This window comes from Carettochelys insculpta, chromosome 6, assembly GCF_033958435.1.
Source record: "Carettochelys insculpta isolate YL-2023 chromosome 6, ASM3395843v1, whole genome shotgun sequence".
Classification (NCBI taxonomy): Eukaryota; Metazoa; Chordata; order Testudines; family Carettochelyidae; genus Carettochelys; species Carettochelys insculpta.
The window spans coordinates 25,117,229-25,143,462 of NC_134142.1; the positions used below are offsets into that span (position 1 = coordinate 25,117,229).

The following is a 26,234-nucleotide window of genomic DNA, read 5'->3' on the forward strand; positions in this document are numbered from 1 at the left end:
GTGTCATAAGGAAGAGGGAGAAAACTTGGTTCTTTTCGGCTTCTGAGGATAGAACAAGAGGCAATGGACTTGAACTGTAGCAAGGGAGGTTTAGGTTGGACACAAGAAAAAAGTTCCTAAATGTCAGGGTGGTCTAACAGTGGAATAAATTGCCAAGGGAGGTTGTGGAATCTCCATCGCTGGAGATAGTTAAGAACAGGTTAGACAGATGTCTATCAGGAATGGTTTAGCTAGTACTTGGGCCTGCCATGAGGGCAGAGGGCTGGACTCGATGACCTATCGAGCTCCCTTCCACTCCTAGTATTCTATGGTTCTATGATTTTCCAATGGTCCTTCCCTGTACTGGATGCAGGATAGTAGCAGGAAAAATCACCCCTTCCAACTCCCCAGTTTTTGCCCCATTGCAACTTAGAGCTGCCTTGGGGATGCAGTGACTCGTGTTGGCTTGCAGTGCCCCTCTCAGTAGTTATGCCAACAGAGATTAGTTAACACTCCTTCCACGTCCATTCTCCTCTGTCAGACCCCCTGTGCTGGCGTCTGGATACGAGACTGGTAAGGGACCATTATCCTGGTTCTTGGAGGGCTAGACAGAATCCCGTTATTCTGCAGATGCCATTAACATTCCCTTTACGCCACTGGAGCAGCATAAGGGGCCACACTGTAAAGTGAAAGTGGGACCACTGATTAGTGGGTGCTTAGTCTGAATCAGGCCCCGAGTTTCATTCCTTTCCCCTTCAGCACAGCCTGATCTATAATATATACCGAAGCCAGACTGTCAGCTGGTGTAATCCATCACAGCTGCACTGAAAGACAGAAATGATGGAGCTATGTTAACTTTTGCCAGCCAAGAATCTAGCCCATGATATTTGTTGGTGTAAGTCCCCCTCATGTTCTGCCACCCACCCCACCTTCATGCACACCCAGTATCTCTGTATGCAACTTACCCTCTCCTAGCTCTCTGCACCAATTTGCCCCAAGTTTTGCCTTTTTCTGTTGCTCCTTTTTACACTGCTCCTCATAAGCAGATTATTAAACAAATATTAAAAATGGGCTTATGAGCCCCTGGCATCTGAGTGAATTCAGAGACAGGGAAATGAGCCTGATCCTTAGGTGATGAAAACTGGAATAGCTGAAGTGACTTCAATAGAGTTACCCTAATTTACAACATCCAAGCATCCAGTTCAGTGAATTTATTACCCAGTGTTAGCACCAGTAATACAGATATACATAATTTGCAAGAAAAATCTTTGATGTTTCACCTTTGTTTTAACATCTTTTTCCAGTCTGAGAACAGTTTTTTCTCTGAGTATATATAATACACTGTCCTTATAATCAGGCTGTCCCTTTCCCATAGGGGGATGTGTCCAATGGTGCTACACAGCATTTTTAATGTCAAAAAATTTCAGCGCTCATTTGGCTTGGAGGGTTGTTTCCTTTGCTCTCACGTAGGATTAAGGTTGAGCTGCATGCTTTGTTTTCAAAGCACATATATTGATGCTGCAATCACTTGGCATAACTGGGACATGCATGCATTTATTCCCAAGAGGTGCTGTAACTGTTGTTTACACACAAGCTGAGACATAGACGCTACTGCCTGAAACCCTTCATGGTGACAAGGTCACAGAGTATATTTCATTCACCTGAAGCTAATTTTTTCCAGGGATAAACTGGACCTTCCTGACATAAGCCCTGCCTTGTTTTCGTATCAGAATGCACCTTGGTCCATCATTCACTATTACCACCATGTTATCACCTAAGACAATATCTACAAACCTATATTTGAATTAAATACAAACAAAACCCCAACCCCCAAACATTTTGCTCACTCTGTGTGAAAAATCTGTAGGGAGCTGTAAAGTCTGGATACCAAGTTAAAACATTCTGTCATAAATGCACACTTGCATGCTTGCAAATAACCTGTAACCTGACAGATCAGAAAAACACAGATGTAAGGAAAGTGGAGAGTCTACAGTTTCAGGCACTTTCTACATTTCTTCCTGTTTTTTGTGAGGAAGACGCTGTCTAACCTTGTCCTTCTAGACACAAATATGTATGTTTACAGCTAGATTTTGTTTTCAGTTTAGCACTTACAATTGTGCTAGGTTTTCAAAAGAACTCGACTATTCAACTCCAAATCAGGCTCTTAAACAGGACAGTCAGATTTAGTGCTCAGTATCCAGCAGCTCCGATTAAACACAGCAGTGGTAGCTGAGTGCAGGTCACTTTTGAACACCAAGGCATGTAGACTAAAATGCTAGGTGTACTTTTGAAAAATTCAGTCTCTGGATTTTTTTTTTTTGTCCTCATGTAAAAAATGTCTCATTTGAATGCCAGATAATATGGAAAAGGGATGCCAAAGACACTTGTAAACCTGAACTCTGTTAACTGACACACTGCTGCCCCGATAGCCCCATCTTCTAAAAATAGTCCCCAGCCAAGCAGCAAGGAGGGAGTGATTGCTAGAGCCAGTCAGAAGATTTCTGACTCAAGTTTAACAGAACAGCTTATTTCACCTAAGCTGAAAGATTTCATGGGGATGGGTCAGCCTCAACAAAAACAGCAGGACTTTGGCACAGCCTAGAGCCCACTGGATAGGGCATGGACATGGGAGACCCTGGCTCAAATCCTTATTCTGCACGATTCAGAGTGAACTGGGATGAAAAGCTCTGCTTGGAATCAAATAGAGCGAGGAGTTGAACTTTATTCTTCCACAGGTCTGTGCCTTACCCACCCAGCCGTATTTCCCCCTCCCACCTGCAGTCAAACAGCTCAGGTTTCACTTCTAGGGGGATTCTATTTGACTGCACGCCCACAGAAAATGCCCTCCACTTGGCAGAGCTCCTGTGAAGCAGAGGGAAGCCGCATGAGGGCGGGGGGAGGAGGGCCACTGGCATATGGGTTTTTTTGTGGGGGGGGGGCGAGCATCTTGAAAACATGTATTCAGCAGCATGGTGTACAGATGTGAGACATGGGTGATAACAAAAGATTTGAAAAGAAGAATATTGGCGTTTGAAAGGAGTTCTTATAGAAAGATTCTGAGAATAGGATGGATGCAGAAGGTCATCAATGAGGAATTATATAGAAAGATACAGCCAAAAGAGAACCTGCTGCAGAAGGTTATAAAACAGAAGCTACAACTATTTGAGCATATTTGCAGAATGAGCGACGAATGAAAAATCAAGACCCTGGTATTCGGCATAATGGACGGTTCAAACAGGAGAGGCAGATGCCACAAAGAATGGACAGATGATATAGTAGATTGTGTTGCTCTACAGAAACTAAGCCACTCCACACTGGACAGGGAAAGATGGAAGGAAATAGTGAGAGAGGCATCAGACACCAATGGGCGCTGAGCCCATGGTTATTGATGATGAGGATGCCCACCTCCAAGCAGAGGCAAGGCATGGGAGGCACATGGGGTTACTGGCCATAAGGAGGAAGGCCAATGTATCTGTTTTTGTTTTAAATGGTTGTATCTATCACTTGCTATAGATGCTATATACACTTGGCTATTTATCCAATAACTTTGCAATATACAATGCGTCATATTTTGCTCTCCCACCAGTGCTACCCATTAACTGAGTAGTAGAGCCGAATTCAGTCCTGTCCCCAGCAGGCACAGCTGCCCTTGACTCCAGTAGGAAATATGCCCTGTTACACAAGTGTGTGGTTTGGTCCAGAATTTAGATCAAAGCCCGAGTTCTCTAAGCCTGATGTGGCTCAAGCCCTCCAGCTGCAGCTTAGCTGCACAGATCTTCACCAGTCCATAGCTGTACATGTCCTTTTGGAGACAGAGTAACCCCATAATCACTGACTTTATTAAACTGGTTTCTGAGTGACCATCACCATGTGTTAGAAACTGAGGGTCATCATTTTTCCTTTTGTTTGGTTTTAGCTATGATTTTTCCACTGGTCCTGCCAGCATCTCACCTTGCTTTGAGCAAATTCATATTTTGGTAAAATAACAATCCACTTACTCTGCAAAGTACCTCTTTTCTGTCTCATTCAAAGCTCTTTACAAAGGTTAAAGAAGCTTCTCAATAACTTTGTAAAATAAGCCTTGTTATTAGACCTTTCTGACAGGTCAGGGTCACACAGGAAGTGTATGCCACCTGTGGGACAAGAACGCAAAAGGCCTGACTCCCAGCTCCATCGGCTACAATAACTAGACCACACTGCCTCCCTGTGCTGGGATGTATTACAGCACACAGCTTAGTGACACCTCTTACATGAGAAAGTTGATGTGGTTTTAGGGTGATTGGGCAGCAAGTATGAAAAACTGTGATGGAGTAATAGGTGCCCGTATAAGACAAAGCTGCAAATATCTGGACTATCCCTATATAATCAGGGCATCTGGTCACCCTATCCAGATTCTATTCTGGATTCTACCACAGGCTTTGTGTGAGACTTGGGTTAAGTCCTCCCCTCAAGCTCTGCATTCCCACAGAAATAAACCCAGTCTCACTGGAGTAGTGTGAGGCTTAATTTGTTAATGTTTGTAAAGCACACTGAGGCTTTCATATGTAAGGTGTTCCAGCCATATACGAAATATTCTTGTTATTCCTTTTTGACAATTACAACCATGTTTTTCTCCCCTCTCCCAGTATATTAACGCAGTGCTCACGTGGCACGGTTTTTCCATCTGGAAGTATGTCTTTTAAATCTAATCATTCATGGTGCCAAATTGTGAGGTCCTTATTCAGTTTTTGTTCAGGCAAATGCAAACGCTCTCTCTTACGAGATGGGAGGAAAGCATAGATCTCCCATGCTCTGGATTTGGATTGGGCTCTGTACTCTTGTTCCTGCTCTCACTGAAGTCAACAGGAGTCTTACATTGTTCTTAATAAAGTCAAGATGAAGAATATGGGACTCAATCCAACCACTGAAGTCAGGAGAAAAACTTCTCAGATCAGGCTGTTAGAGAGTAAGTTCAAGAAAAACTACAAAGGACAATATGTATATTTTACAGGTGTTGGAAACAGCAGATCCTGAAGCAGGCGTACACTGCCCTAGAACAGGTAAATGGGATAATTAGCTTATCAAAGATGAAATGCTGAACTCAGACATGGAGGGAGAGAACTGACTGCCTCTGGAAGCAGACACTATGCTAGTGCAAATCAGCACTTCATGCAAAAGACTATGGCCACTCCAGATGAGAAGCAATGGGTAGTGGTTGTCTGGGGAGGAACCTCAACCAACCTTTTTCAAAACTTCACTAAATTTTGATTCCAGGGTGTGCAAAGGCAGACCAGACTAAGACTAGCTCATCCATCACTACTGGATACAGAAGCTTATATTAAAAAAATAAAATCATTGCATTATGTAGATTAAGTTGCTTCCTTCCTTTCAAGAAAAACATTATTACTTTAATTTAAAAGCCAGACGTACATTTTCATACCTCCCTGATAATATACATTAGTCTTGCAAGTCTTAAGCAGCTGGATCATACCTACAGACGGTCAAATTTTGTTCATAGCTATTACAATAAGGGGTACTAGGTAAATATTCTCCAAAGACCAAATAGCTGAAAAATAATAGTAGAACGTACAGCAAGTCTCCCACCACTGGAATCTCTATCCATTACTGCTATAAATATTGTCCTAGCTCTCAGACATGCCAATAAGGACTGGCGCATGCTGCATTAGATACTGCACCGACACAGTAGATGTGGACAGATCTAACAATATTTGGATCTCTAGAATAAGGTGATGTGCATCCCATTCACAAGAATTTTTTTTTTTTTTACTTCCTAGTAAACGTATTCCAACACACATATACTGCCTACTATCTTTATAACTGGCAAAAAAGAATTATAACAAAACACACCAGGAATGTATTATCCCTGAGAATATCTTCATCTCTTCACAAGTGCACTCAGTCATATGTACTCCAAGGATGTTCTCTCATGTTATTGCTCCTTAGAAAATTGCAATTCCCTTTCTTCAAGCATCTAACACTAAGCCTATGACAAGTGAGGCTAACTAGAGTATCGGTTCTCAAGAATATATTATGTATGTGGCTGAAAACTTTCTTTGATACAATAATTAGCTGTTCGAGGAATGGAATGTCTTCATTACCTGGGGTTCAATTTCACGCACCTAGTTGGGATGTGAGAAATCAAACTATCGGGGTCAACAATTGATCCCTGTACTCCTCAGTCTCGCAAGTAATAAGGGAGGTCAACAGGAGAAACTCCCGTTGACCTCCATCTGTGAAGATGGCCAAGTAAGTTGATTGTAGATCAGCAATACTAGTTACAGCAATTGCATAGCTAGAATCGACTTATCTACAATCAACTTTAATGTCTAGTAAAGCTCTGGACTAACATTCCCACCAGAAATTAACACTCTCAGCCACTATAGGTTGCTCGAATGACTGAATATCTTTATTGGCTGTCCAAAAGAAAGATCGAACATGTTTTTAAATATGATTTCAACATGCACACAATTAAATACAAAACTCTGAAGGGCCACATTTTATAGGCCTTACTTGAGCTAAATTCTGAGTGGCTACAACTTTTTGACTGCAATGGGAGTTTTGCTTCAGAAGACCTTATAGAATTTGGCGTCAACTTAGTCATAACATAAAAAACTCATTTTTAAATCTTGCAAGATGCAAGAGCCAGTGGAATGGTTTTTGCAGCAATCATAAGCTGGCCTCTTTGTGCATATGCACCATTTTCTCTTACTGCCTTAGGAGATGCATAATGTGGCAGAGTTACATTTGCTGTGAGAATTATAACTGGATTTTCTGACTCTGGCGTGCAATTAAAATCTTCAACCTTGACATTACATTTATGTGAATTTTTGCATTTAAATTTCCCTATTTGTAAAGAATGAATAAAAAGAAGGGCAGCAATTGGTCTGTTAGATGGTTTAAGTCACTGTGGATTCAGAACAAAATCACCATCTCAGCTATAACTGGAGTTAGTCTCCTGCTGTAGAAACGTCTGTTTTAAACTTCAGCTTGCAAAAATTCTTAATTGCTACTGGTTAATTGAGTATCTCATAAATGTTTTGTTCATGAGGCTGCAACTGTGTTAAATTCAGTGCTGCAAGTTACATCAGTCTGAGACACTGCCTGTCGAATGCTGCTCAGAAATAGCATCTGAATCTGCAAAACCCTTGACACTCTGTTTTAAACACTGTCTTCTGTTTCTTGTGTTCTAACACCATTTCACCTAAACAGTTTTACGGCCTTACACTTCCCTAAGCTTCCTTATCTTCTTATCAGAAGAGCATAGCTACTCCACTTCATAAAATTTCTGAACTAGTTACTTCATGTTACCTGTGAAGTCACAATTCATTGGATTTAGGACAACGAGTTGCTTTAGCTTTTTCTTATCAATTATAACACTTCTGGCATGCACAAAAACTATATTCTCACAAGGATGAAATTGTCCTTGAACTTCTTTCCTCTCTCTCGATCATTATTATTGATCTCTTCTCTAGCAAGCAAAAGGTTACAGTCTACCTCTTCGGAAGTAACTACAGATTTTTAATAAGGATGTTATAGGTTAACCAGTAAGCCTCGTCCTAAACAGATGAAACCTACCATAACTGGTAGGGGCTGGAGCAGCGCCCCTGCCACACACACACAGAGCACAGACAGGGGGTTGTTCTCGCCCTGAAAGCCCAACGAGGTGGGGGAGTGCTCCAGCACAACCAGAGTAGCCCTTCTGCAGTGGCCCAGTGGAAAGGGGCAGGCGCTGGGGAGGCTGCTCCAGCCCATCCGGCCAGAATTTCTCCACCTGGAACATGCCTGAGGCACTGTGAACCAGGGCTGCTCTGGCACAGCTGGAGCATCCCTGCCCATGGTACACCAGGGACTGCCGCTGCTCCGGCTGTGCTGAAGTGTCCCTAACCTGCAGCAGCGCCATGGGCCAGGAAGCAACAGCTGGGCCAGAGCAGCCCCGGGGTGCCGTTTAGCCAATCACCTATGGTTTAACTGATTAACCAATTAACTGGGATTTTACATCCTAAATTTTTAGTGAGCCAATTATTCCCAATCCCTTTTCAAATGCACTCCTGAATTTGGGGCCTAATTTGACTTGAAAGGGGGCCTGATTTTCATAAGGTGGTTTTTCAATACTTCTGAATATTAGTCCGTTTAAAATGTTTCACTCAAAAAATACAACTTTCCAATTGTAACTAGTGGCTGCAGAAGCATTAGTCCTCATTCACCTAGCACATTTGTCTTGACTTAGTCTGGAGAGCCTACTATTACTTTCTGAAGATTTTCACCTCCACAAATTAAGATGGAAAACAAAACTTTCTTTCATATATTCTTTATTAAACTTATCCCACTATAGCTGCCAACCAGAGGTACTTAAAATGTTACTAGTAGCATGGGAAAAACTGCAGCCAATAAGAAAATCTAGGATTATTTACCACTGGAATTTGCTTTAGGCAGAAAGTGCTCAAAATAGTGAATTCTGTTCTACGTCTGGGTATTATAATTTTTTTTACTGGAAAATGGTTAAAGCAGAAGACTAGGAATCAGGACTCCCGGGTTCCATTCCAATTTTGACATAAAATTCATGTGTGCAGAATTTAGCAAATCACTTAATTGCTCTGTACCTCAGTTTGCCCATCTATAGAAATGGTGTAATAATATCTTCTCCAGAGAATTGTTATAAAGCTTTATTAATATTTCTGAGCACTTTGAGATCTTAAGTGCTAATGCACACAAAATATAGTCTGATTCAGCTTTGAAACGTATTATACTGCTTTTTGAAAAACAACTGTATTTGTAATAAACAGATGACTTTGAGGAGACTAATATTTTCCTTGTGGTTTTTTTTTTTTACTAATTTTGATCAGCGCATAGGGGAGTAGAAAGTCCAGAGCTAAATATACGGAGACGTGACACTGAACATTCATTAGAAATAGACACACTAGTTCATTGGGGAGTATGCTACATAACATCCCCTGTTAATATACGTAATGTACCAAGAGGAAAATCTGCACTCTGTTTAGCAAAGCTCTCTGTAGCTATAGACTGATCTAGATTGGACATAAAAATATAGTACATTTTTGGCCAAAAACACAGCGTAATCTCTTATTATTATGCACAACCACCATCACAGCAAGGTGAGAGTAGATCAGTGAGAAGTTGAGAAAAGCCAGCCTGTGAGAAAACGTGCTTCTTTTTATATATAAAATGCATTGTAGGCTAGTATCAAAGGTAGCCAAGTTAGTCTGTATCTTCGAGAACAACAAGAAGTCCTGTGGCACCTTATAAACTAACAGATATTTTGGAGCATAAGCTTTCATGGGCAAAGACCCACCTCGTCAGATCTTAACGAAGCGAGTCTTTGCCCATGAAAGCTTATGCTCCAAAATATCTGTTAGTCTCTAAGCTGCCACAGGACTTCTTGTTGTTTTACTGGTAGGCTTTTGAGCATAGCCAGACTAGAAAAATAATTATAAAATAGAAGGGACCAGATCCTCTGCTGATGTTAAGAGGCAAAGGTCCAATTGCCTCCCAAACTGGGGACCTTGTTGTTTAAGCTTCTCTGACCCTCAGTTGAAAAGAAATAAAAGTTTGCTTTGGGGGTAATGACCTGTCTCCCGACAGGAGGGGGGGAGAAGGTCTTTGGCTACAAAAGAATTAGGAACTTTCAAGTGGACGTTAGCTTCTTTGTTTCCTCTAAGGTTTGCCTCTTGGCTCATCCACTCACTCAACTGCATTGATTACATTTATCTAGTATCTTCATCTCAAAGTGTTTTACGAATAAGTGTTTTATAAACAGCCTACCAATGCTGCTTTCTTCATCCAGTCCTGAAGCAAGATGCTTCTGCAGAGGAACCAGAAGCTGTTTAATAATAATAACCAGCCACTTGCGCCAAGAAGCGAAGGTCACTGTATCAAACTGAAAGTGCCATTTGGGTAGACAGAATATAAACAGTCCACTGTATTTGGAATTTGTCCAAGACAGCATGGCTGTGTACTTCTTTCTTGCAGAGTTTTATGGGTTCCTCAGGGCCAATGTCTAGTTGTAAACTTCCACATGGACAAATGAAACCCTGTTCTGGATGTGCACAGTTGTACATGCATGCACAAATGAAAGCTGTGCTCACACTTTACTACAGATACATGTACCTAAATACACATCCAGATTAAATCTCAGTGTAAGTGAGCAACCACTTTGTTAATGGAAGTCAGGTCTTGGGTGAACACAAGTGGCCATGGTTTCAGTTCTATATTTTACCCAAAAAGATTGCACCAACAGCATACTGCCCTTAACACCATGCTGATTCTTTAGTTCAGAGAATACCACACCTGCTGAATCATTAACTACATATCTTAAAGCACCTAGGCACATGTCCTCCATCTAAATACTGAAACAGATCTCTCTTTGTGGTTTGTGAGCTACACCGTGGTCCTGTCATAAGTAAATACAGCTATAGGAATACCAGTGAAAAATTATCCCAGAAAGAAGACCAGCAGGTAGATACAACCACAATGGAATACCATTGAAATGTCTGATAAAATAAACATCATTCAAAATGTGACTACAAGAATACCACAATCCTGCCTGTTTGGAGGATTTTGGAATGCGCTTCAATGTAGTACATTCACAAGCCTACTGAAGAGGACAGACCTGAATCTGAACCTCTCTGCTGCAGAACCAGCCAAACACCTTCCTTGCCTTCATAAGAAATTGGGGCCTCCACTGGAAATTATCCAGAGCTTTTAAGTACATCTTCCAAATTAAATTGTTTTCTCTTGACAACTTAGAACAGAATATTGCTGTATTAATAATGTGTGTTAAACACCTGGATGCAATATAAAGACCTACTAAATCAAATAATGATATAGTAGGCTGTGTGCCTTTTTGCAATTTAACTTACTGCCAACAATTGGCTACATCAAGTTTTGTGAGCATCTCTTGACAATACTATGACAACTGCAGTTACACAGCATTCCAAAGTATTCCATAAAAATCTTCTCTCTAAAGCAGTATCCCACAGCATTTCATAAGCAGTAGAAGGTCTAGTCACTGTTAGCCTGTATTTCTTTATCATGTATGGCTGCATTCTAAACATATGGTGGGGGTGTTTTTTATTATTATTTTTCCAGCTGCTCATTTCTACTACTTGTCAGCATCAGGAAATGTGTATGCACACGTACCCATCGTCTGCAAAGCACTGGTTAACAGAATGTAATCAATATTTTGTCTGACATTAAAAAAAGTTTAAGAGAAAAAAAATCAGGTACTGAATGGGTATTGTGAATACAAAACCAACCTCCTCCACATCCCGTTACACACTTAAACAATCCTTTTTTACATCTAAATAAATCAAAGGGATTTTTTAAGATTATATTATAGCAATGTCATACAGAATAGAAAACATATGAAGAGATTATCCAGATGTCCTATCACCACTTTTATCTAGCCAATAGTATAATATGACCTACAAAAAACAGTGAATAAACCTAAAACAAAATCAAAGACCCACTAAAGATCAGAAATTTTCATAGACTACAATTTCAAAGCCTGTGAAACATAAATCATGTTAGAAGGTCTATTCATTTTCTTTCAGCTATCTTCAAAAGCCTGTCCTGGTTGAAACAGATCTTAAATCTGCATAGGGACAGAGTCATATGGGGGGTTGACGGGGGGTGGAGGGGGAGGATTCAAGCCAGTACTGAGCAGCACTAATATTAAATCAAAAAGTGCTAATTTTGTACTTTAACAAGCACAGCTGTTCAAAATGTTTGCAAAGAATAACCCAACCCCACACTACATGAATCACATTTAGAAATATCACATGAAATTCTGCCACTAGAAGATTATGAAAAACAGGCATATAGACTGTACTGCAGCACAAAAATCTAATCCTAGTTATGATCTAAGCATCAGTATTTTTTCCTTTAACTATCATAATCAGCATTCTTTAGAGGAGAAGCATCTGTCAGGTTTCAGGAACCAAAAATAGCAAAGACCCTTTTCAGCAGAACACTGCTTTATAACTCTATACCATTCTTGCTGCTTCTGGCTACATGACTATAACATTTGTGCAAGATGCAATCAATTATCCAGCTTCACTCTTCGTCATGCAGTTAGCTATCGTTTACCTGCAGCTCATCCTTCTCCTTATGCACAAACTAGATATTTTAAAATGCAAGAAACATTTACATTTTGAAAAACTAACTGTGGAGCCGTCTGACATTACACAGCAAAAACCTTGAGAACAAAAACCAAGCACACTGATAGATAAAATAGAGAGCCTACCTGAATTCCTCAAATGCATACATGGCCTAGTAACTACACAAATTCTCTGAAATTTAAAATAATCTTCTTAACATGCAGGAGAACCATTTAGTTTGTCAAACTGCAGCAAAATGCATAATTAAGAAGCAATATATTTGAAATATTCTGAAGCAAAAGGGTATGCAGATACTGGCCTGCAACCTACAGCTCAGCCAGCTGCTGACAAGCAGCAGCTAACAGGGAAAGGCATAGCACACCATGTGATCATTCCAGCAAGTCTGATTAATGCAGTACTTCCCAAGAATACAAGGCTGATATCTTTATTATGCAAGCCAAATAAGTCAAATACTACACATAACAGGCTCAGCAGTTAAATTCTGTTCATATTTAAAAAAAAAACAATAAATTCATATACAGGACATGGAGGAACCAGACAAGAATATGATATAAATGTTACAATCTGATAGATTAATTAGGCCTATCTAAACTGACTTTTACTGTGCAGTGATACTTTTTGTTCACATAAATTGTTGACATTGCAAAAGATTACACACACAATCCATCCCTTCCATGGAAGCCAAAACATTAAACCAGTTTATCTACAAGTTGTCATCACCTACTGTGGACCACTCCTGACCAATTTCACTCCGTTACTCCCAATATCTTTGCTATCAGATTCTATCCGCCACAATACATGTGGCACCTATAATTTCAGAGGAACAAAGCTAACAAATCACATCAGTTCAACTGAATGAAGATGAAAGCCAAATGGACAAGTTTCAAACTAAAAGAAGGAAAATAAGAATGAGATAAATTAAGAATTTCACAAACTGTGGCATGTAACTGAAGATGTTTCAGCTGCCGAGCAACAGAGCAATGCACTCCCCAAAGCAACATGGAAAGTTCTAAGGCAAAGACAGATTTAATCAAATGGGCAGCTTCTTTAAAATGGGAACAAAAACAGGTTTCCAGCATGCCTCATGATTAAATACATGGTTCAAAGAGCAAAGTTAGGAAGTTGCCAAAATATAAGTGCCATATGACAAGAAACAGTAGGACGCAGAAGACACCTCAAGCTCAGGTTACAAAGGAAAAATAATCAGAGGGGTAGCCAAGTTAGTCTGTATCTTCAAAAGCAACAAGAAGTCCTGTGGCACCTATAGACTAAGATATTTTACAGCATAAGCTTTTGTGAGCAAAGACCTGCTTCACCAAATGCACAAATGGGGGTTCCAAAAGAGGGTCTAAATTTATAGGCTCATGAAAATTTATAGGCTCCTTTTCATGAGCTTATAAATTTAGACCCTCCTCTGGAACCCCTATCCCTGCATCTGCCAAAGTGGGTATTTGCCCATGAAAACTTATCCTCCAAAATATCGGTTGTCTATAAGTTGCCACAGGACTTCTTGTTGTCTTTAAAAGGAAAAAAAGTTAGATAAATAGGTAATAGGTAGATAAGGTCTCTAAAGCCTCTCCAGATTGTTTTGGAAGAACATATGCTTTGCCTTTTAAAGTACTGCTGGAATGTTGCTCTGGTGTCTGTCTTAGTCTGGTGTTCTGATTGTTTTTTCCCTTGTGTTCTATAAACATAGCTGGAGAAAAAGAGAGAGAAATCCCTAGGAACATAAATCTGTGTTCCCTGTTCTATTGTCCTCAGTGGCATTTTGGGTGTGAAAAATGTACGACCAGGCCAATAAAGTAGCCATTTGTTTGGATAAAGTGTGCAGCTTGTTCTTGATGCCATTGCATTGAAGATTCCAACAGTCCTAACGCTGAACTCTAGAAGTGTGCTAGAGTGACTGGAGTAAGAGAAAAAGGCATTCAAGAAAAAGAAGTGACATTGGCAATGAAGAAAGTTTGCATTGAATTCACATGGGGCTAGAGCATTTTTTGCACAGGAAGAACATAGGGTTTTATTCACACAGTCCCATTTTTTTCAAGGAAACAAGTTACGAAAAAGGGAATAAATGCATACAGTACTAATAGGAAAAATACACCAGGCCAGTGTCTGCCATTGGTCACATCTGACGTAAATGAAGGGTTAATTCGGCCACCAGAGCATTTCTTATCCTCATAAACACTAAAATGGAGAGGTGATATTAAAAGTAGGTGTTTCCGAGTTTTCTATTTAGAAGAAAGAGGAGCTCAATGCTGGGAGGAGAAAGAAAAACAAAAAACATCAGAAAACCTAGTTCTTCATGAGAGGGCCTAGTGAAAGCATATAATAAACCTAGCCACCGAGGGCAAAATCCTTACCCCAGTGAAGATAAAGGAAGTTTTTCCACTGACTTCACCAAAACCAGGATTTCACTGGGAGAGTCAGAATTAACCTTGGAGAATCCAGTGTTGAGGGAGGAAAATGTGAAAAAATCTCTTCTGTCTCGTCCCCCGCCCCCCACCATCTGACTGAAGCTGTGGCTAAGCTGCCACTGAGGTTGCCTGTCTGCAACATTTAGATTTCTTATGGCTGCTTTAAATAGAAGATTAATAAATTACTGTTTACAAACAAATCCATTCACCTTGCATTTGAATTCACTGAATCACAGATATGCCCTCTGATTTTTGCAACTCCTTATCAACTAAAGAAACAGTCAAACCTGCCATGGTTTGAACAGCAGAGAGTTGCCATGTTAGTTTCTTTCAGCACTAAGAGCTAGGAGTCCTGTTGCACATGAAAAACTAATACAATTATGGGCATAAGCTTTTGTGGGCCGCAGCTCACTATGCCAGATCCCTGAAGTGTAATCTTCAGTTGGCAGGGATTTATACACATTTTATACTCCTTACTGTTCAAACCATGACGCCTACATCAATGGCCACTCTGAGAGGGAGCAGAAAGTCTCAAAAAAGGTAAACACCTTCCAGAATACTTCTACAATTAGCAAAGGGCAGTTGTTGAAAGTTCTTATTGAGAAACTTTAAAAACCTTTTTTCCAGTTTTTTTGTGACTGCCCACATGCACACTTGAACCTGGGACTTCTGGAGCTCAATGCAACTGCTGCTACAGTTTGAGCTAAAACTCGTCTTACCCTGTAGAGGACACTAATTCTCTCTCTATGAAGCAGTCTAGGTACCCTTAAATGGAACAATCAACTGCACATAGGCATGTAGGTTTTTCCCAGCTGCTGGTAGTGCTACCTACCCACTTTAGCATGGTTCTCAGCTTACAAGAGAATTACTGGAGTAATTTTTTTTATATTAATGACCTATTAAGATTCCCACTAGATTGGACAATGTGGAATATAACGTCACAATGTCCATATGAATGAAGATCAGCATGATTTCCTGACAGAATTTGCATGACTTAAGTGTCTAATGAAGACATATGGGGCAAAGAAATGCCAAAGCCTCATTATTATCTACTACCATCATTGTCATTTAAACCTGAATGGAATAATCGTGCCAGAGGCCTCCTAATTCAATTGGAAGTCCCTGCAAAATCATGTAGATGTGATAAAGAATCAAGTGCTACAACTTCTCTCATCCTGAGTAGATTAGATTACAGTCTCGCACATCAGAATCACCAAAAGATGAAAAAATCAGTCAGTGACAAGATCATTTGTTCTCAGCTTGAACACCCAGCTCAGCCACTTGGTGGAAAAGACCTACATTGCACCAAAAATTGCTATTGTGTTATGGAACAGAAGTGTATGTCAGTGACTTGACAATTAAGGAATGGTAAACACAGCCTTTCACTCTCCACCTGCCAATGTGACCCATATTAGAGACATGCTAGTTACTGTAAGTTATTACTGCTTGACAGCAGTTCAGTGGCTTATACAAAACCAGTTGGTGGTATCAGTCTAGTTCCCACTAGACTGATCTTCATGTGACAAAAACTGCTGTCCCTGTTGGAAATCATGGCAGAGGAGAAAATGATTGAAAGGGCTTTGAAGTATGACATTCCAGCAGGATAGGACACTTTGCCAGGGGCTGTGGGGTAAAATTCATACACCCCCTTACTTAAATAGGACTTAAGCTGCACATAGGCCTTATGTTAACCCTCTACACAGAGCTCAATTTCACTTAGTGGAAGAATGTGTACTCCCTCTGCCTGCGTGGCACTCATTTTGTTGACTCAAAGTTTCCAGTTCTGCCTTACCCATCCAAGTACTTACTGGTACTATCTCATCTTATAAGTTTATGGGTAGGGAGGTCAGTGCAGCACGACTGATACTCCAGGGATTGATTTCGCCACATGTGAACATTCTGCAAAATCCATCTCTCCAGGCTTGCTTGTTGACACTGGTACTCCATGCTGACGCCCAGAGTAAGGGACGTTGGTGTAAGCCCGAAGAGCCCCACCTAACCAGGGAAGAAAGTCAATCCTGGTACATCGATTCTAGCTATGTAAATGGCATGGCTAGAACTGCGTATCTGGGATCAACTTTGATCCCTAGTGCATACCAGGCATGAAAATTTGAACAAAGTGCTTGTTTATCTCAGAATGGGGAAAGAAGTACACCATGCTTACAACTGTCATATGACAGTTGTAATCTTGGTGATGTGAATTTTATCACTTTTAAAAAAGGCACTTGATGGAATGATCCAGCTTTATTTTCAGTTGGAGAGGAAGTTAACAGAGTGGAAATGGACAAGAAAAACAATGATAAGGCAGCATATTGAGCAGTACCAATACATTTTATCAGCACTACTTTATCTGCACCTGTATTTCAGCCAAGGACACTGCTTAAAAAGGACTCTTAAAAAGGCAAGGACTCTTCTTCCTTGAGGCTTTCTTTGAGCCCAACAGTCTTTGCTGGGTTGAGCAAAATGAGATCTGAAAGTGTTTTAGTGGAGTGGGGGAGGGAAGGGTTACCTTAGACTGGGGTGGCCAACTAGTTAGAGGCTAAGAGCTAGAACAGCTGTGGACAGAGTGCAAAGAGCCACGTATACATTTATTTTTATCTAATATGTGGCTCAGTGCCCCCCCACCAGAGCCAAGCATCCCCAGCTCCCGCTGCTCTAACCCAATCCCCCTACCCCAGAGCCAGGCCCCCCACAGCACCAACCCCTGCTCTAACCCAATGCCTGGCTCTCACAAGAGCCTGACACTGCTGCTAGCCATGCACTTCTCCTTCCAGTTGCCGCGGCATGTGTGCAGAGCAGCGGGGAGAAGTCCGGACATGCAGGTCCGAGCAGCAGCTGCATTTCATTGAGCAAAGAGCTGCATGAGGCCCAAGAGCCACAGGTTGGCCAACTTTGCCTTACATTATTCTAGTATTAGGAAAATCCCTGAAACAATTTCAATAGCCCTCTAGAGTTTGACATTTATGGCATCTGTGCTGACAGTATTGACTCAATAGCAGGATACTAGTTGCAACATCACTAGCAATCATCTAGCCTACAGCTACTGAAAGAGAAAAGAAATGAATCACATATTCCATTTTCAGCCATGGTATTTATAACATGTTTTGTCATAAGATAGTGACATGAGGTGATGAAACAAGAAAACCAGGGCTTTTTCGGTGATAGTACGGCATGGTACGCCATACGGTACCTCCGAGCACAAGAGCAGGGGGACCCTGCCAGTCCTACGGCCGGGGCGTGGAGCCCACCAGCAGCTCCAGCTGCAGGGACCCAGCCACAGCTGGGGAACACTGACAGCCCACAGGCTGCAAGCAGGCTGGGACACGCAGCTCCGCTGGTTGCTATAGCCATGGGAACCCGGGGAAGAAAGGAGTGCAGGGAGCACCAAAAAAGCACTGAAGAAAATTATTCTTGATCATTTCAATAAAATTCAACTGAGAAAGTCCTCCCCTCCTTCATTCTATCGTCTTAATTTTGAGGAGCATGGAGGTTATTCCGGCAAAAGCAGCTTAATTTGGAAGCGGGAGAAAAGTGCTCAGATGACAAAAGGTTAGAAACATACAAGATCCAACCGCACAAACCCAAAGGGGTTGCATGAGCATTTCAGGCAACCAATTCCCCCCCGCCAAACACACACACTTTAATACTGTTAAATGTACATACGGTCGGACTGTGGAAAAAGCTAGTGTTGCAGTAACATTCATGAGCATGTTTCCCACTCTGCCAGATCACCTGTTCCATACAGGCACTTCTGATGATGCTTTAAAAACAAGGCAGAGCAGGGACATTTACACAACAAAAACCTGCCTGCACCGCACTCTGACTTTGTCTGAACATCAACTACTTCATTCCTGGCAACCCGGGGATGACCCTGAGAGTAGATGCCCCAAGAGCTGTCCCAAGCTTATCCTCTTCTGAGGCCAGTCCTGCTGCCTGAACACCACACCTATTTTCTTTAATAGATCCTCAGTACAGGATCCAAGATGCTGATGAGAACATAGCAACAGCACATCCCAGCACTGAAATGGCAGCGCTTGCAACAATGCCATTTGCCTTGCTTTAATACTTCAGGGGGAGTGGGAGGACCAGGTAGAGAGAACACGGTTCCCAAAATCTCTCTCACCACTGGAGTTACATAGTAACAGAGAAGAAGCCGTGCTAGTCTATATACTAGCAAAACAAAAAGCAGTCAAGTAGCACTTTAAAGACTAGCAAAATAGTTTATTAGGTGAGCTTTCGTGAGACAGACCCGAGTCTGTTCTGGTCTGAAGAAGTGGGTCTGTCCCACGAAAGCTCACCTAATAAACTATTTTGCTAGTCTTTAAAGTGCTACTTGACTGCTTTTTGTTTTGTTTTGACACTGGAGTTAAGTGGAACCAGATTCTGCAATAACACAGAATTGATTCAATTCTAATTAAAACAACTAAAACTGAAAGTTAACTACAAAGCCATTACATTCTTTATCACATATTTTGGGGTTGTGCAGCCCCCGTTCTAGTTGCTATATAAATAAATAGCAAGACATGGATCCTGCCCCCAAAGAACCAAGTGCTTAAATAGACAAAACATAGCTGAACAGTAACAGAGGGGAAGCATTTGCTCTGACTGCCAAAGTACTAACAAAAGCAATGCGTTCACATTACTGCCTAACCAAAAATTTACAAGATTCATGGTTTTCAGACATGTTTGAAAATACACATATGAGCCAAACCTTCAAAATACATGCCTGACGTGTATTTTGGCCTGCATACAGAAAATGATTTAATGTACTATAAAATCCATACCAGGAAAGGTACAGGATGGCATGAATTTGATATCAAAAGTGGTCATGTATTATTTATTAAAAATATGCTAACCCACAGCTTTTTTAATACAGCAAAGTTTAACTCATACAGCATAAAAGTTGCCCTAGCAATTAAGTATTATGCCACATCAAAACACACAAGGAAACACCCACACCACCTTATAGTAGTTACATAGCTTCTGATTAAAACAAAAAAGCAGTCACATAGCACTTTAAAGACTAACAAAGTAATTTATTAGGCAATGAACTTTTGTGGGACAGACCCACTTCTTCAGAAGTATCCCATGAAAGCTCACCACCTAATAAATTATTTGGTTAGTCTTTAAAGTGCTACATGACTGTATTTTTGTTTTGACAGAATACCAACAAACACGGCTATCTCTCTGTTACTATTCGATTTCTGATTAGTATCCCAATAATCCACTTGAAAACTGAACAGCAGAGAAAAACAGCACTATGACAGTAAATAAAATGAATCACAGGAGGTAAATTTACCATGGAAACATCCCTCAAACTAGCCATAATTAGGTAAGCCAGCTTTATTTATTTATTTATTTATGGGGGGTGAGGGTCAGTACTGCTATATAATCACCACCAAATGAATATTTCAGCACAAATTAAAACAAAATCTCAGTAGATACTCCCAGTAGCCATGCCATTTAAGTGGACCTTTGGCTTTCATATATTGAAAAAGAGCCGTGTAAAGGTGAGTAAACAAATATACGTTTGAACACATGCCACCAAAATACTCTGGATCTCTGCAGTAGTTTTTAAGTGACCACATGGCCTGGACGATCTTCTAAATCATTTAGTTACATGATGGAATGTTTGCAGTCTAAGGCGGCAGCCAACATGAACTAAGCAACTTCCCACACACAGCTGAACATATTAATGCCTATTAAATCTCAGTGTCTTTATCAAGAGTGCTGTCAGGACACCGGTTAGTCTTACCTTGTGAAAATATTACCATATATTTCTGGACATCTACCTGAATAAACACAGGAAGAAAATAACCTTCTTAACAATTAGTACCCAGCTCCCTAAGGCCATGGTAGGATGCACCACAGACTTTTCAAGTTAACTCTTCACCAACAAAGTAATTTCTTCTTTAATTTACACCACTACAGTTTAATTGCTGTCAATGAGATGGCACAGGTGTAAATGAAAGGGCCATTTGACTGATTAAAGTTTCTCTCCCACAAGACCAGTGAACCAGTTAAGTCCCTGATAAGCCCTATATTGAGGCTCTAAGTGGAGCAGGTAAGGGGCGTATGCTTTAGACAGGCTCTGTGTAAGGGATTAATTTCACCCATTTTACATATATCACAATCATCGCTCATAAAGCACCAGTGTTACATAACTTTCCAATATGAGTCAGATACTCCTTTTCAAATGTTTTGGAATCACTACACTGTTGGGGTTTTTGCCCTTCAACATGATGTCCCAGTACTTCAAAGTATCTAGCCTCATTTCCAAGCGTCTGTACAATCAGAACAAAAACAACAATAGTTTTTGCCTGATAATTGACACTAGTGGTCGTGACCCTCAGGAGGTCACAAAAGACCATCGAGGAAGGGAGAGGTCACGAGATGATTAAAACTGTAGTACAATCATCAGCACAGAAAATTTTGTTCCCACATGCCCCACGGTCAAGCATTCTCTCCCAACACCTTGAAACACACACACACACACACACACACACACACAGAGGCCCATCAACGAGGGCATGGAAAGGTTGACAACTGCCCATGGCCCAGAAATTCAAAAGAGCCTGGCACTCCTGGCTGCTGTTGCCACTACTGCACCAGCAATGGCAGCTAGAGCCCCAGGCCCTCTAAAACACTGGCAGAGCACCACATGGTGCATTCTGGGACACTCTGAGGGTGGGACATGGTACAACACAGTGCTGAGGGTCCTCCACACCTGGTCCAGGGGCCCAGCAATTTTGTCAGCCCTCCTGCACACACACAAATAAAATTAGGCTGTTACTTACCATGGATACATTTTTACTACTCTTATGATAAAGGCAAAGGAGTCTTAAACATATTTTACTAAGAGGTCATCCATCTGACCAGACAAAGCCACTCTGACCTTGACAATCACACTACTCTCAAAAGGTTATTCTAACATTCCAGCATGAAATGATTTTCCCTGGGTTTCTCTGGCACATGGTCTTTTCCCTGTTATTCATTTATTTTATTGACTACCTGGGTCAATTTATTGACTACCCGGGGTCAATTATCAGACCAAACGACAAACAAAGTACTTTAGTAGCCACAGAAATGCGCGGTCAATGACGCACAGGGTGGGACAAAAAGCAGCCGGGGCAGGTAAGCACAAGTGCCACTTGACTTCGTTTCTCAACCCCAGGCTACTACTACTCATGCTACCCAAAGCACATCTAGTTAAGTTTTACTAGTGGAACTGTCCACCTATTTTCACTTTCACAGCTGAGTAAGAAGCTGTGGTACCAATTTCCACAGTACCAGGACCTAAGCTCCACACAGCTAATACTTTCCTCAGCAAGTTGACTATGTCCCCCCTATGATTTACATTAGACTTCCTGAGACAGGGGTGTGCAAACTAGAGGGTTGGTCACCTTAGGGGGGCATGAAATTTTGTAAGCGGGGTGGAGGATGCTGCACAACCGGTTGCTGGGTGTCAGGCTCATCCACCTCATTAAAAATGTTGAAATATGTTACTGTTTTACATACGCGTATTCACATTTATCTAACGATTAACCAAGTCTTTACATTCTACAGACTTATTTTCTTACACTTGCCAAAAAGGGTTGCTTTTCATATTAATATGACCGAAATTTCCATCATTTTGGAATATATTAGAAAGACTGAGGGGGCTGTTAATTGCAGGAATGAGGGGCCCAAAGTACAAAATTTGCTCACCCCATCCTAGGCAATCTGCCTGGCAGTCCATTGCAAAAGTGGGTCGTCAGGTTGGCAAAGTACAGGGGCTAGTAATCTGTGGCTCTGGAGCTGCACATGGCTCTTTAAGGAATAAGCTGCAGCTCTAGCCACTGTCGCCACAGGCTCCTCTTCCAGCTCCCTGCCTTGCCACCACTGAAATAATGGAGTTATTTGTAATTGGTTTAATAGGCGGATCCCTCCTGCCTCCCTGCCAACAGTTATACCAATCATATTTAGTTTCGTTATTTTGGTGGCAGCAAGGGAGGGAGCCGCCTGTGCGGCAGATGGGGGAAGTTCTAAGTCTGCAGGACAGCTGAAGGGAGGGGTGGCCGAGTCTGCCTCTGATGGAGCCATCCAGCTCCACTGAGAAGGAGGCGGCAGCCGCGAAGGAGCAGCTGAGGCAAGTTAATCCTGGGGATAGGGTGGTAGGTTTGGGGCTCAGAGGGGTAATCCTGGGGAAGGGGGTAAAGCCTGGAGATGGGGAAGGGGGTTGTGGGCCATGGGCGGGTGGAGCCTGGGAATGGGACAGGAGGGTGGCATGTAGGCTGATGGGAACATTGCTCCTCCCTGCTTAAAAGCCTATCTCCAGGTACAGCATTTTCCTTGTCCTCATTTGCTCTCCAATCCAGGGGTGAAAGTAACGAACTTTCTAACTGGTACACATCATTGTGTGCACGCTGTTCTTATAGCAGGGGTTACAGAAAGTACGCTTTAATGTTGTTTAGTAAGGACTGTCTCATTCACGAGCATTCTGGCTCTCGAAGCCATGATTTTGTAACTGAATTGGAAAAAATGGCACTTCTTGCTATTTTGGTTGCAGACCCCTGGCACAGTACAACGGGCTATATTCCATCCACCTTGGAATAGCACAGAGGATGCAATAAGCCACCAGAGAATTCCGCCCTGCATGGGACAGCTCAGGCCCCTTTGGCCTGGGCTGCATACAGCAGGAGGGCATGGTAAGGGTGGGAAAGGCAGTGGCCAGGGAGCTATGCACTAACCTAGACGGGCCTTGCTCTCATTCAACTATTTCTACTTGAAGTCACTCCAAAATGCTGCTGCTAATACCACAGTCCTCCTCTCTCTCACACTACACTCCTCTCTATTTCCTGCTCCAGTCTGCTACTCGTCTCCAAGGAAATATCTTCACTGCCCAGTTGAACTGAGTGATCGGCTCCTAGGTTAGCCCAGACCAGATGCAAGTGTTCTCACAGCATGGCTGTACAAAGGTACTGAGTCCTCACGGTTTCTGCCTGCACCCATGTGCGTCTGGGGGTCACACTCCGTAATTCTTTGGGCTGAGATCCTTTAGCATTCTCCCCCAGTCATTTTCAGGATAACATGCCTGCCATTTCAGGAGGGAAGGGGGATGGGGGAGAATTGTGTGGCCTGTCAGCAATTGAATGATTTAGTTTGCATGCTCACTGCAAAGTGAGCTGGTTCTAGGCCTGTGGTCACCAAACATTTTATGTCATGCCTCCCCCATACCTGTAACATAATCTATCTGTCCCTCTACCCCACCCCAGGAGTGTGTGGGAGCAGTGAAACTCTAAAGCCAGGGCCTTGGCTCAGGGCAGACTGAGAGCCAGATCAGAGCTAGGAGCAGAGCAGGGGAGGGTAGCACCCAATCTCTGCCCATGGTGGGGTTTGGCCCCACCCCACTGCCCCCCTGAACATTTTTCTGCAACCCCCAGTAGTGGATGCTCCACAGTTTGTGGACCACTGTTCTAGACCTACATGCATGCATCTGACAAAGAGGGTCTTTGCCCACAAAAGCCTACTGCTCTAAAAAATCTGTTAGCCTAGAAGGTGACACAGGACTTCTCATTGTTTCTGCAGATACAAACTAACACGGCTACCCCTCTGATACTTGTTCTAGATGTAGTGAAGGAGAGCCCTAGTGTATTCCATCCTTCCTGTCCTATGGAATCTCCAAATTAGAGGATCAGCTGTGCATGATAGTGGACTAACTGGGCACTGAAGATATACCTTGTTACAGTTGCCTCTCATTTTTCACCTTCCGCTTCTCCACTGTTAACTTTTCCCAAAGACCCAATATGCAATGAGGTGAATTGGAATGAGGACAGAGATCTGACCATATGTGTTTTTATAGTGACATATACAAAATCCCATTACCAGCTACAAACCTCAGCAGCAGAACAATGAATAAACATAACTACAGAACTCAAAGCGCTTAAAAAACAAAAAAGCTGCCTTGAAACCAGCCACTTTTTCAAGTTAAACACAGTTTATACATATAATGTCTGATCAAACAAATTTTGTTTCTATTTTTGATGTACTTACTGCATTCCATTCTCTCATTCATACAAGAAGATTAATCAGAAATACCCCTATAAAAACAGTCCCATCTCGTTAGCCATCACTATCCAAACACTGGAGATTCTTCACTCAAGACCATGGAAAGGAAATTCTTCAAGAGCCAAGGTATTCTCTGATGACTGCCAAGTTTGGAGCAACTCCCCATATAAGGTGATTAGTTTAAACAGAACATCTTTTCAAAGTCTTACTAAACATTGGCACCTAGCAAAGACTCATATTGTTTATAATCGTCTAGTTTGCTGATGATATAATAGGGGTGAGATGGGTAGAGGTCAAAGGCTGGTTTCAAATCAAATTGGGCTTGGAAGTCCCATAAGATTTCTGGAATTTCCTAGCTAGCAAGACCAGCCTTTCATGCAGTATTCTGGTGTTTCTTCCTGTCCCAAATGTATAGGTACTGTATAGGTAGGCAAAATTACAACCAAATACAACCATTTCTTCTCCAGAGCAGGGTTTCTTAAACTTTTTGAGACCTTGCAACACCAAACAATATTTTTTATGCAGAACACTTCTGACAATTTTTTGAGAAAATTTTCAGAACAAAACCAAACAGCAACATATACAGCAAAAACAGAACAAAGTAATTTAATCAGATATTATAGCAATGAAGTAGTAACACTATCTAGTTTTAACAACAGAAAATAAATACCATGGGTGTATTTTTCCAAATGCGCATGGCACACATGCAAGTTGTTCAGGGAACAGCAGTGGTCCACAGAACAGAGTTTAAGAAACACTGCTCCAGGGCACACAGTGGGACTTGGGCCAGCCTCCACAGGAAGGAGGTCCACTCCCAATGCAACTCTGGCATCAGCCACAGCTCTTGGGCACCCTGCTCCACCCTAGCCCAGCTCTGCCCTCATTCCTTTTCCACTCCCAGACCAACTTCACCTCTAGCCCTAGCTCCTCCCCATTACCCAGCATGCCCCACTTCAGCCCAAACTCTGCTGAGCCAACTGTGTAGTAATTGCAGGGTGGGGAGTGCACACATGTTTCATGACTGGTGAAGGACAAGGTGTGACAGGAAAATCTTGGGAGAGATTTTCAATGGGAGTGAGGAACACAATGGCCCTAAATCCCTTTCAAAATCTTCACCCTGCTTACAAGTCTCATCACTTTAGTATCTGAGTTGTGATTCTTATTAAATTTGGGGCTAAGTTTCAGGCACGTTCTGTACATACGTGACATTGGCTCCTCTATTTCTAACACCACCATCCTGGCTGTTGTGTTATTTTGATAAGTTTAAATAGTATTTATAAATTACCTTTAAGATTTTGATGAGAAGTCTCATGCATGCAGAGCTGCTTTCTGGAGAACAGAACTAATGCTGACTCTGTCCCACAGATACAGAACCCATCACAACCACACTTAAAAGCTTACAACAGTAGTTTCATTTTAACAACTGTCTCATCCATTTGAGGAGGTGGAGCTACACTGATTTCTTTAATTTACTCCTGAATTACACCGCCGTGAGATCACAAGCAAGCTCCTTTTCTATGATCCTGCAAAAATTTCATCACCTATACAATTTTACGCAGGGGAGTAATGCCAACTGAACTTCTAATTTAAAATTATACAGGTGAATAAATATTTACAGGTCTAATATTTCTATATTTTTCTTCATATTTGTAAAGGA

The 26,234-nt window shown here is 41.7% G+C and overlaps 1 protein-coding gene across 8 annotated transcripts in view; it reads right to left on the bottom strand.

Annotated features, from left to right (window-relative positions):
• Positions 1–26,234, bottom strand: part of EVL (Enah/Vasp-like) — a 213,035-nt gene that overhangs the window by 173,095 nt on the left and 13,706 nt on the right. For 2 of the 8 annotated variants that reach the window (XM_074996524.1, XM_074996522.1), the window contains exon 1: positions 12,242–12,378. The exons of 4 other annotated variants lie outside the window; for them this stretch is intronic. In XM_074996524.1, the coding sequence (XP_074852625.1) occupies positions 12,242–12,264 (23 nt within the window). In that variant the 5' untranslated portion in view covers positions 12,265–12,378. Of the gene's footprint in view, positions 1–12,241; positions 12,379–26,234 lie in introns of those variants that run through there. 2 more of the 8 variants (XM_074996526.1, XM_074996527.1) reach the window with 2 other exon arrangements.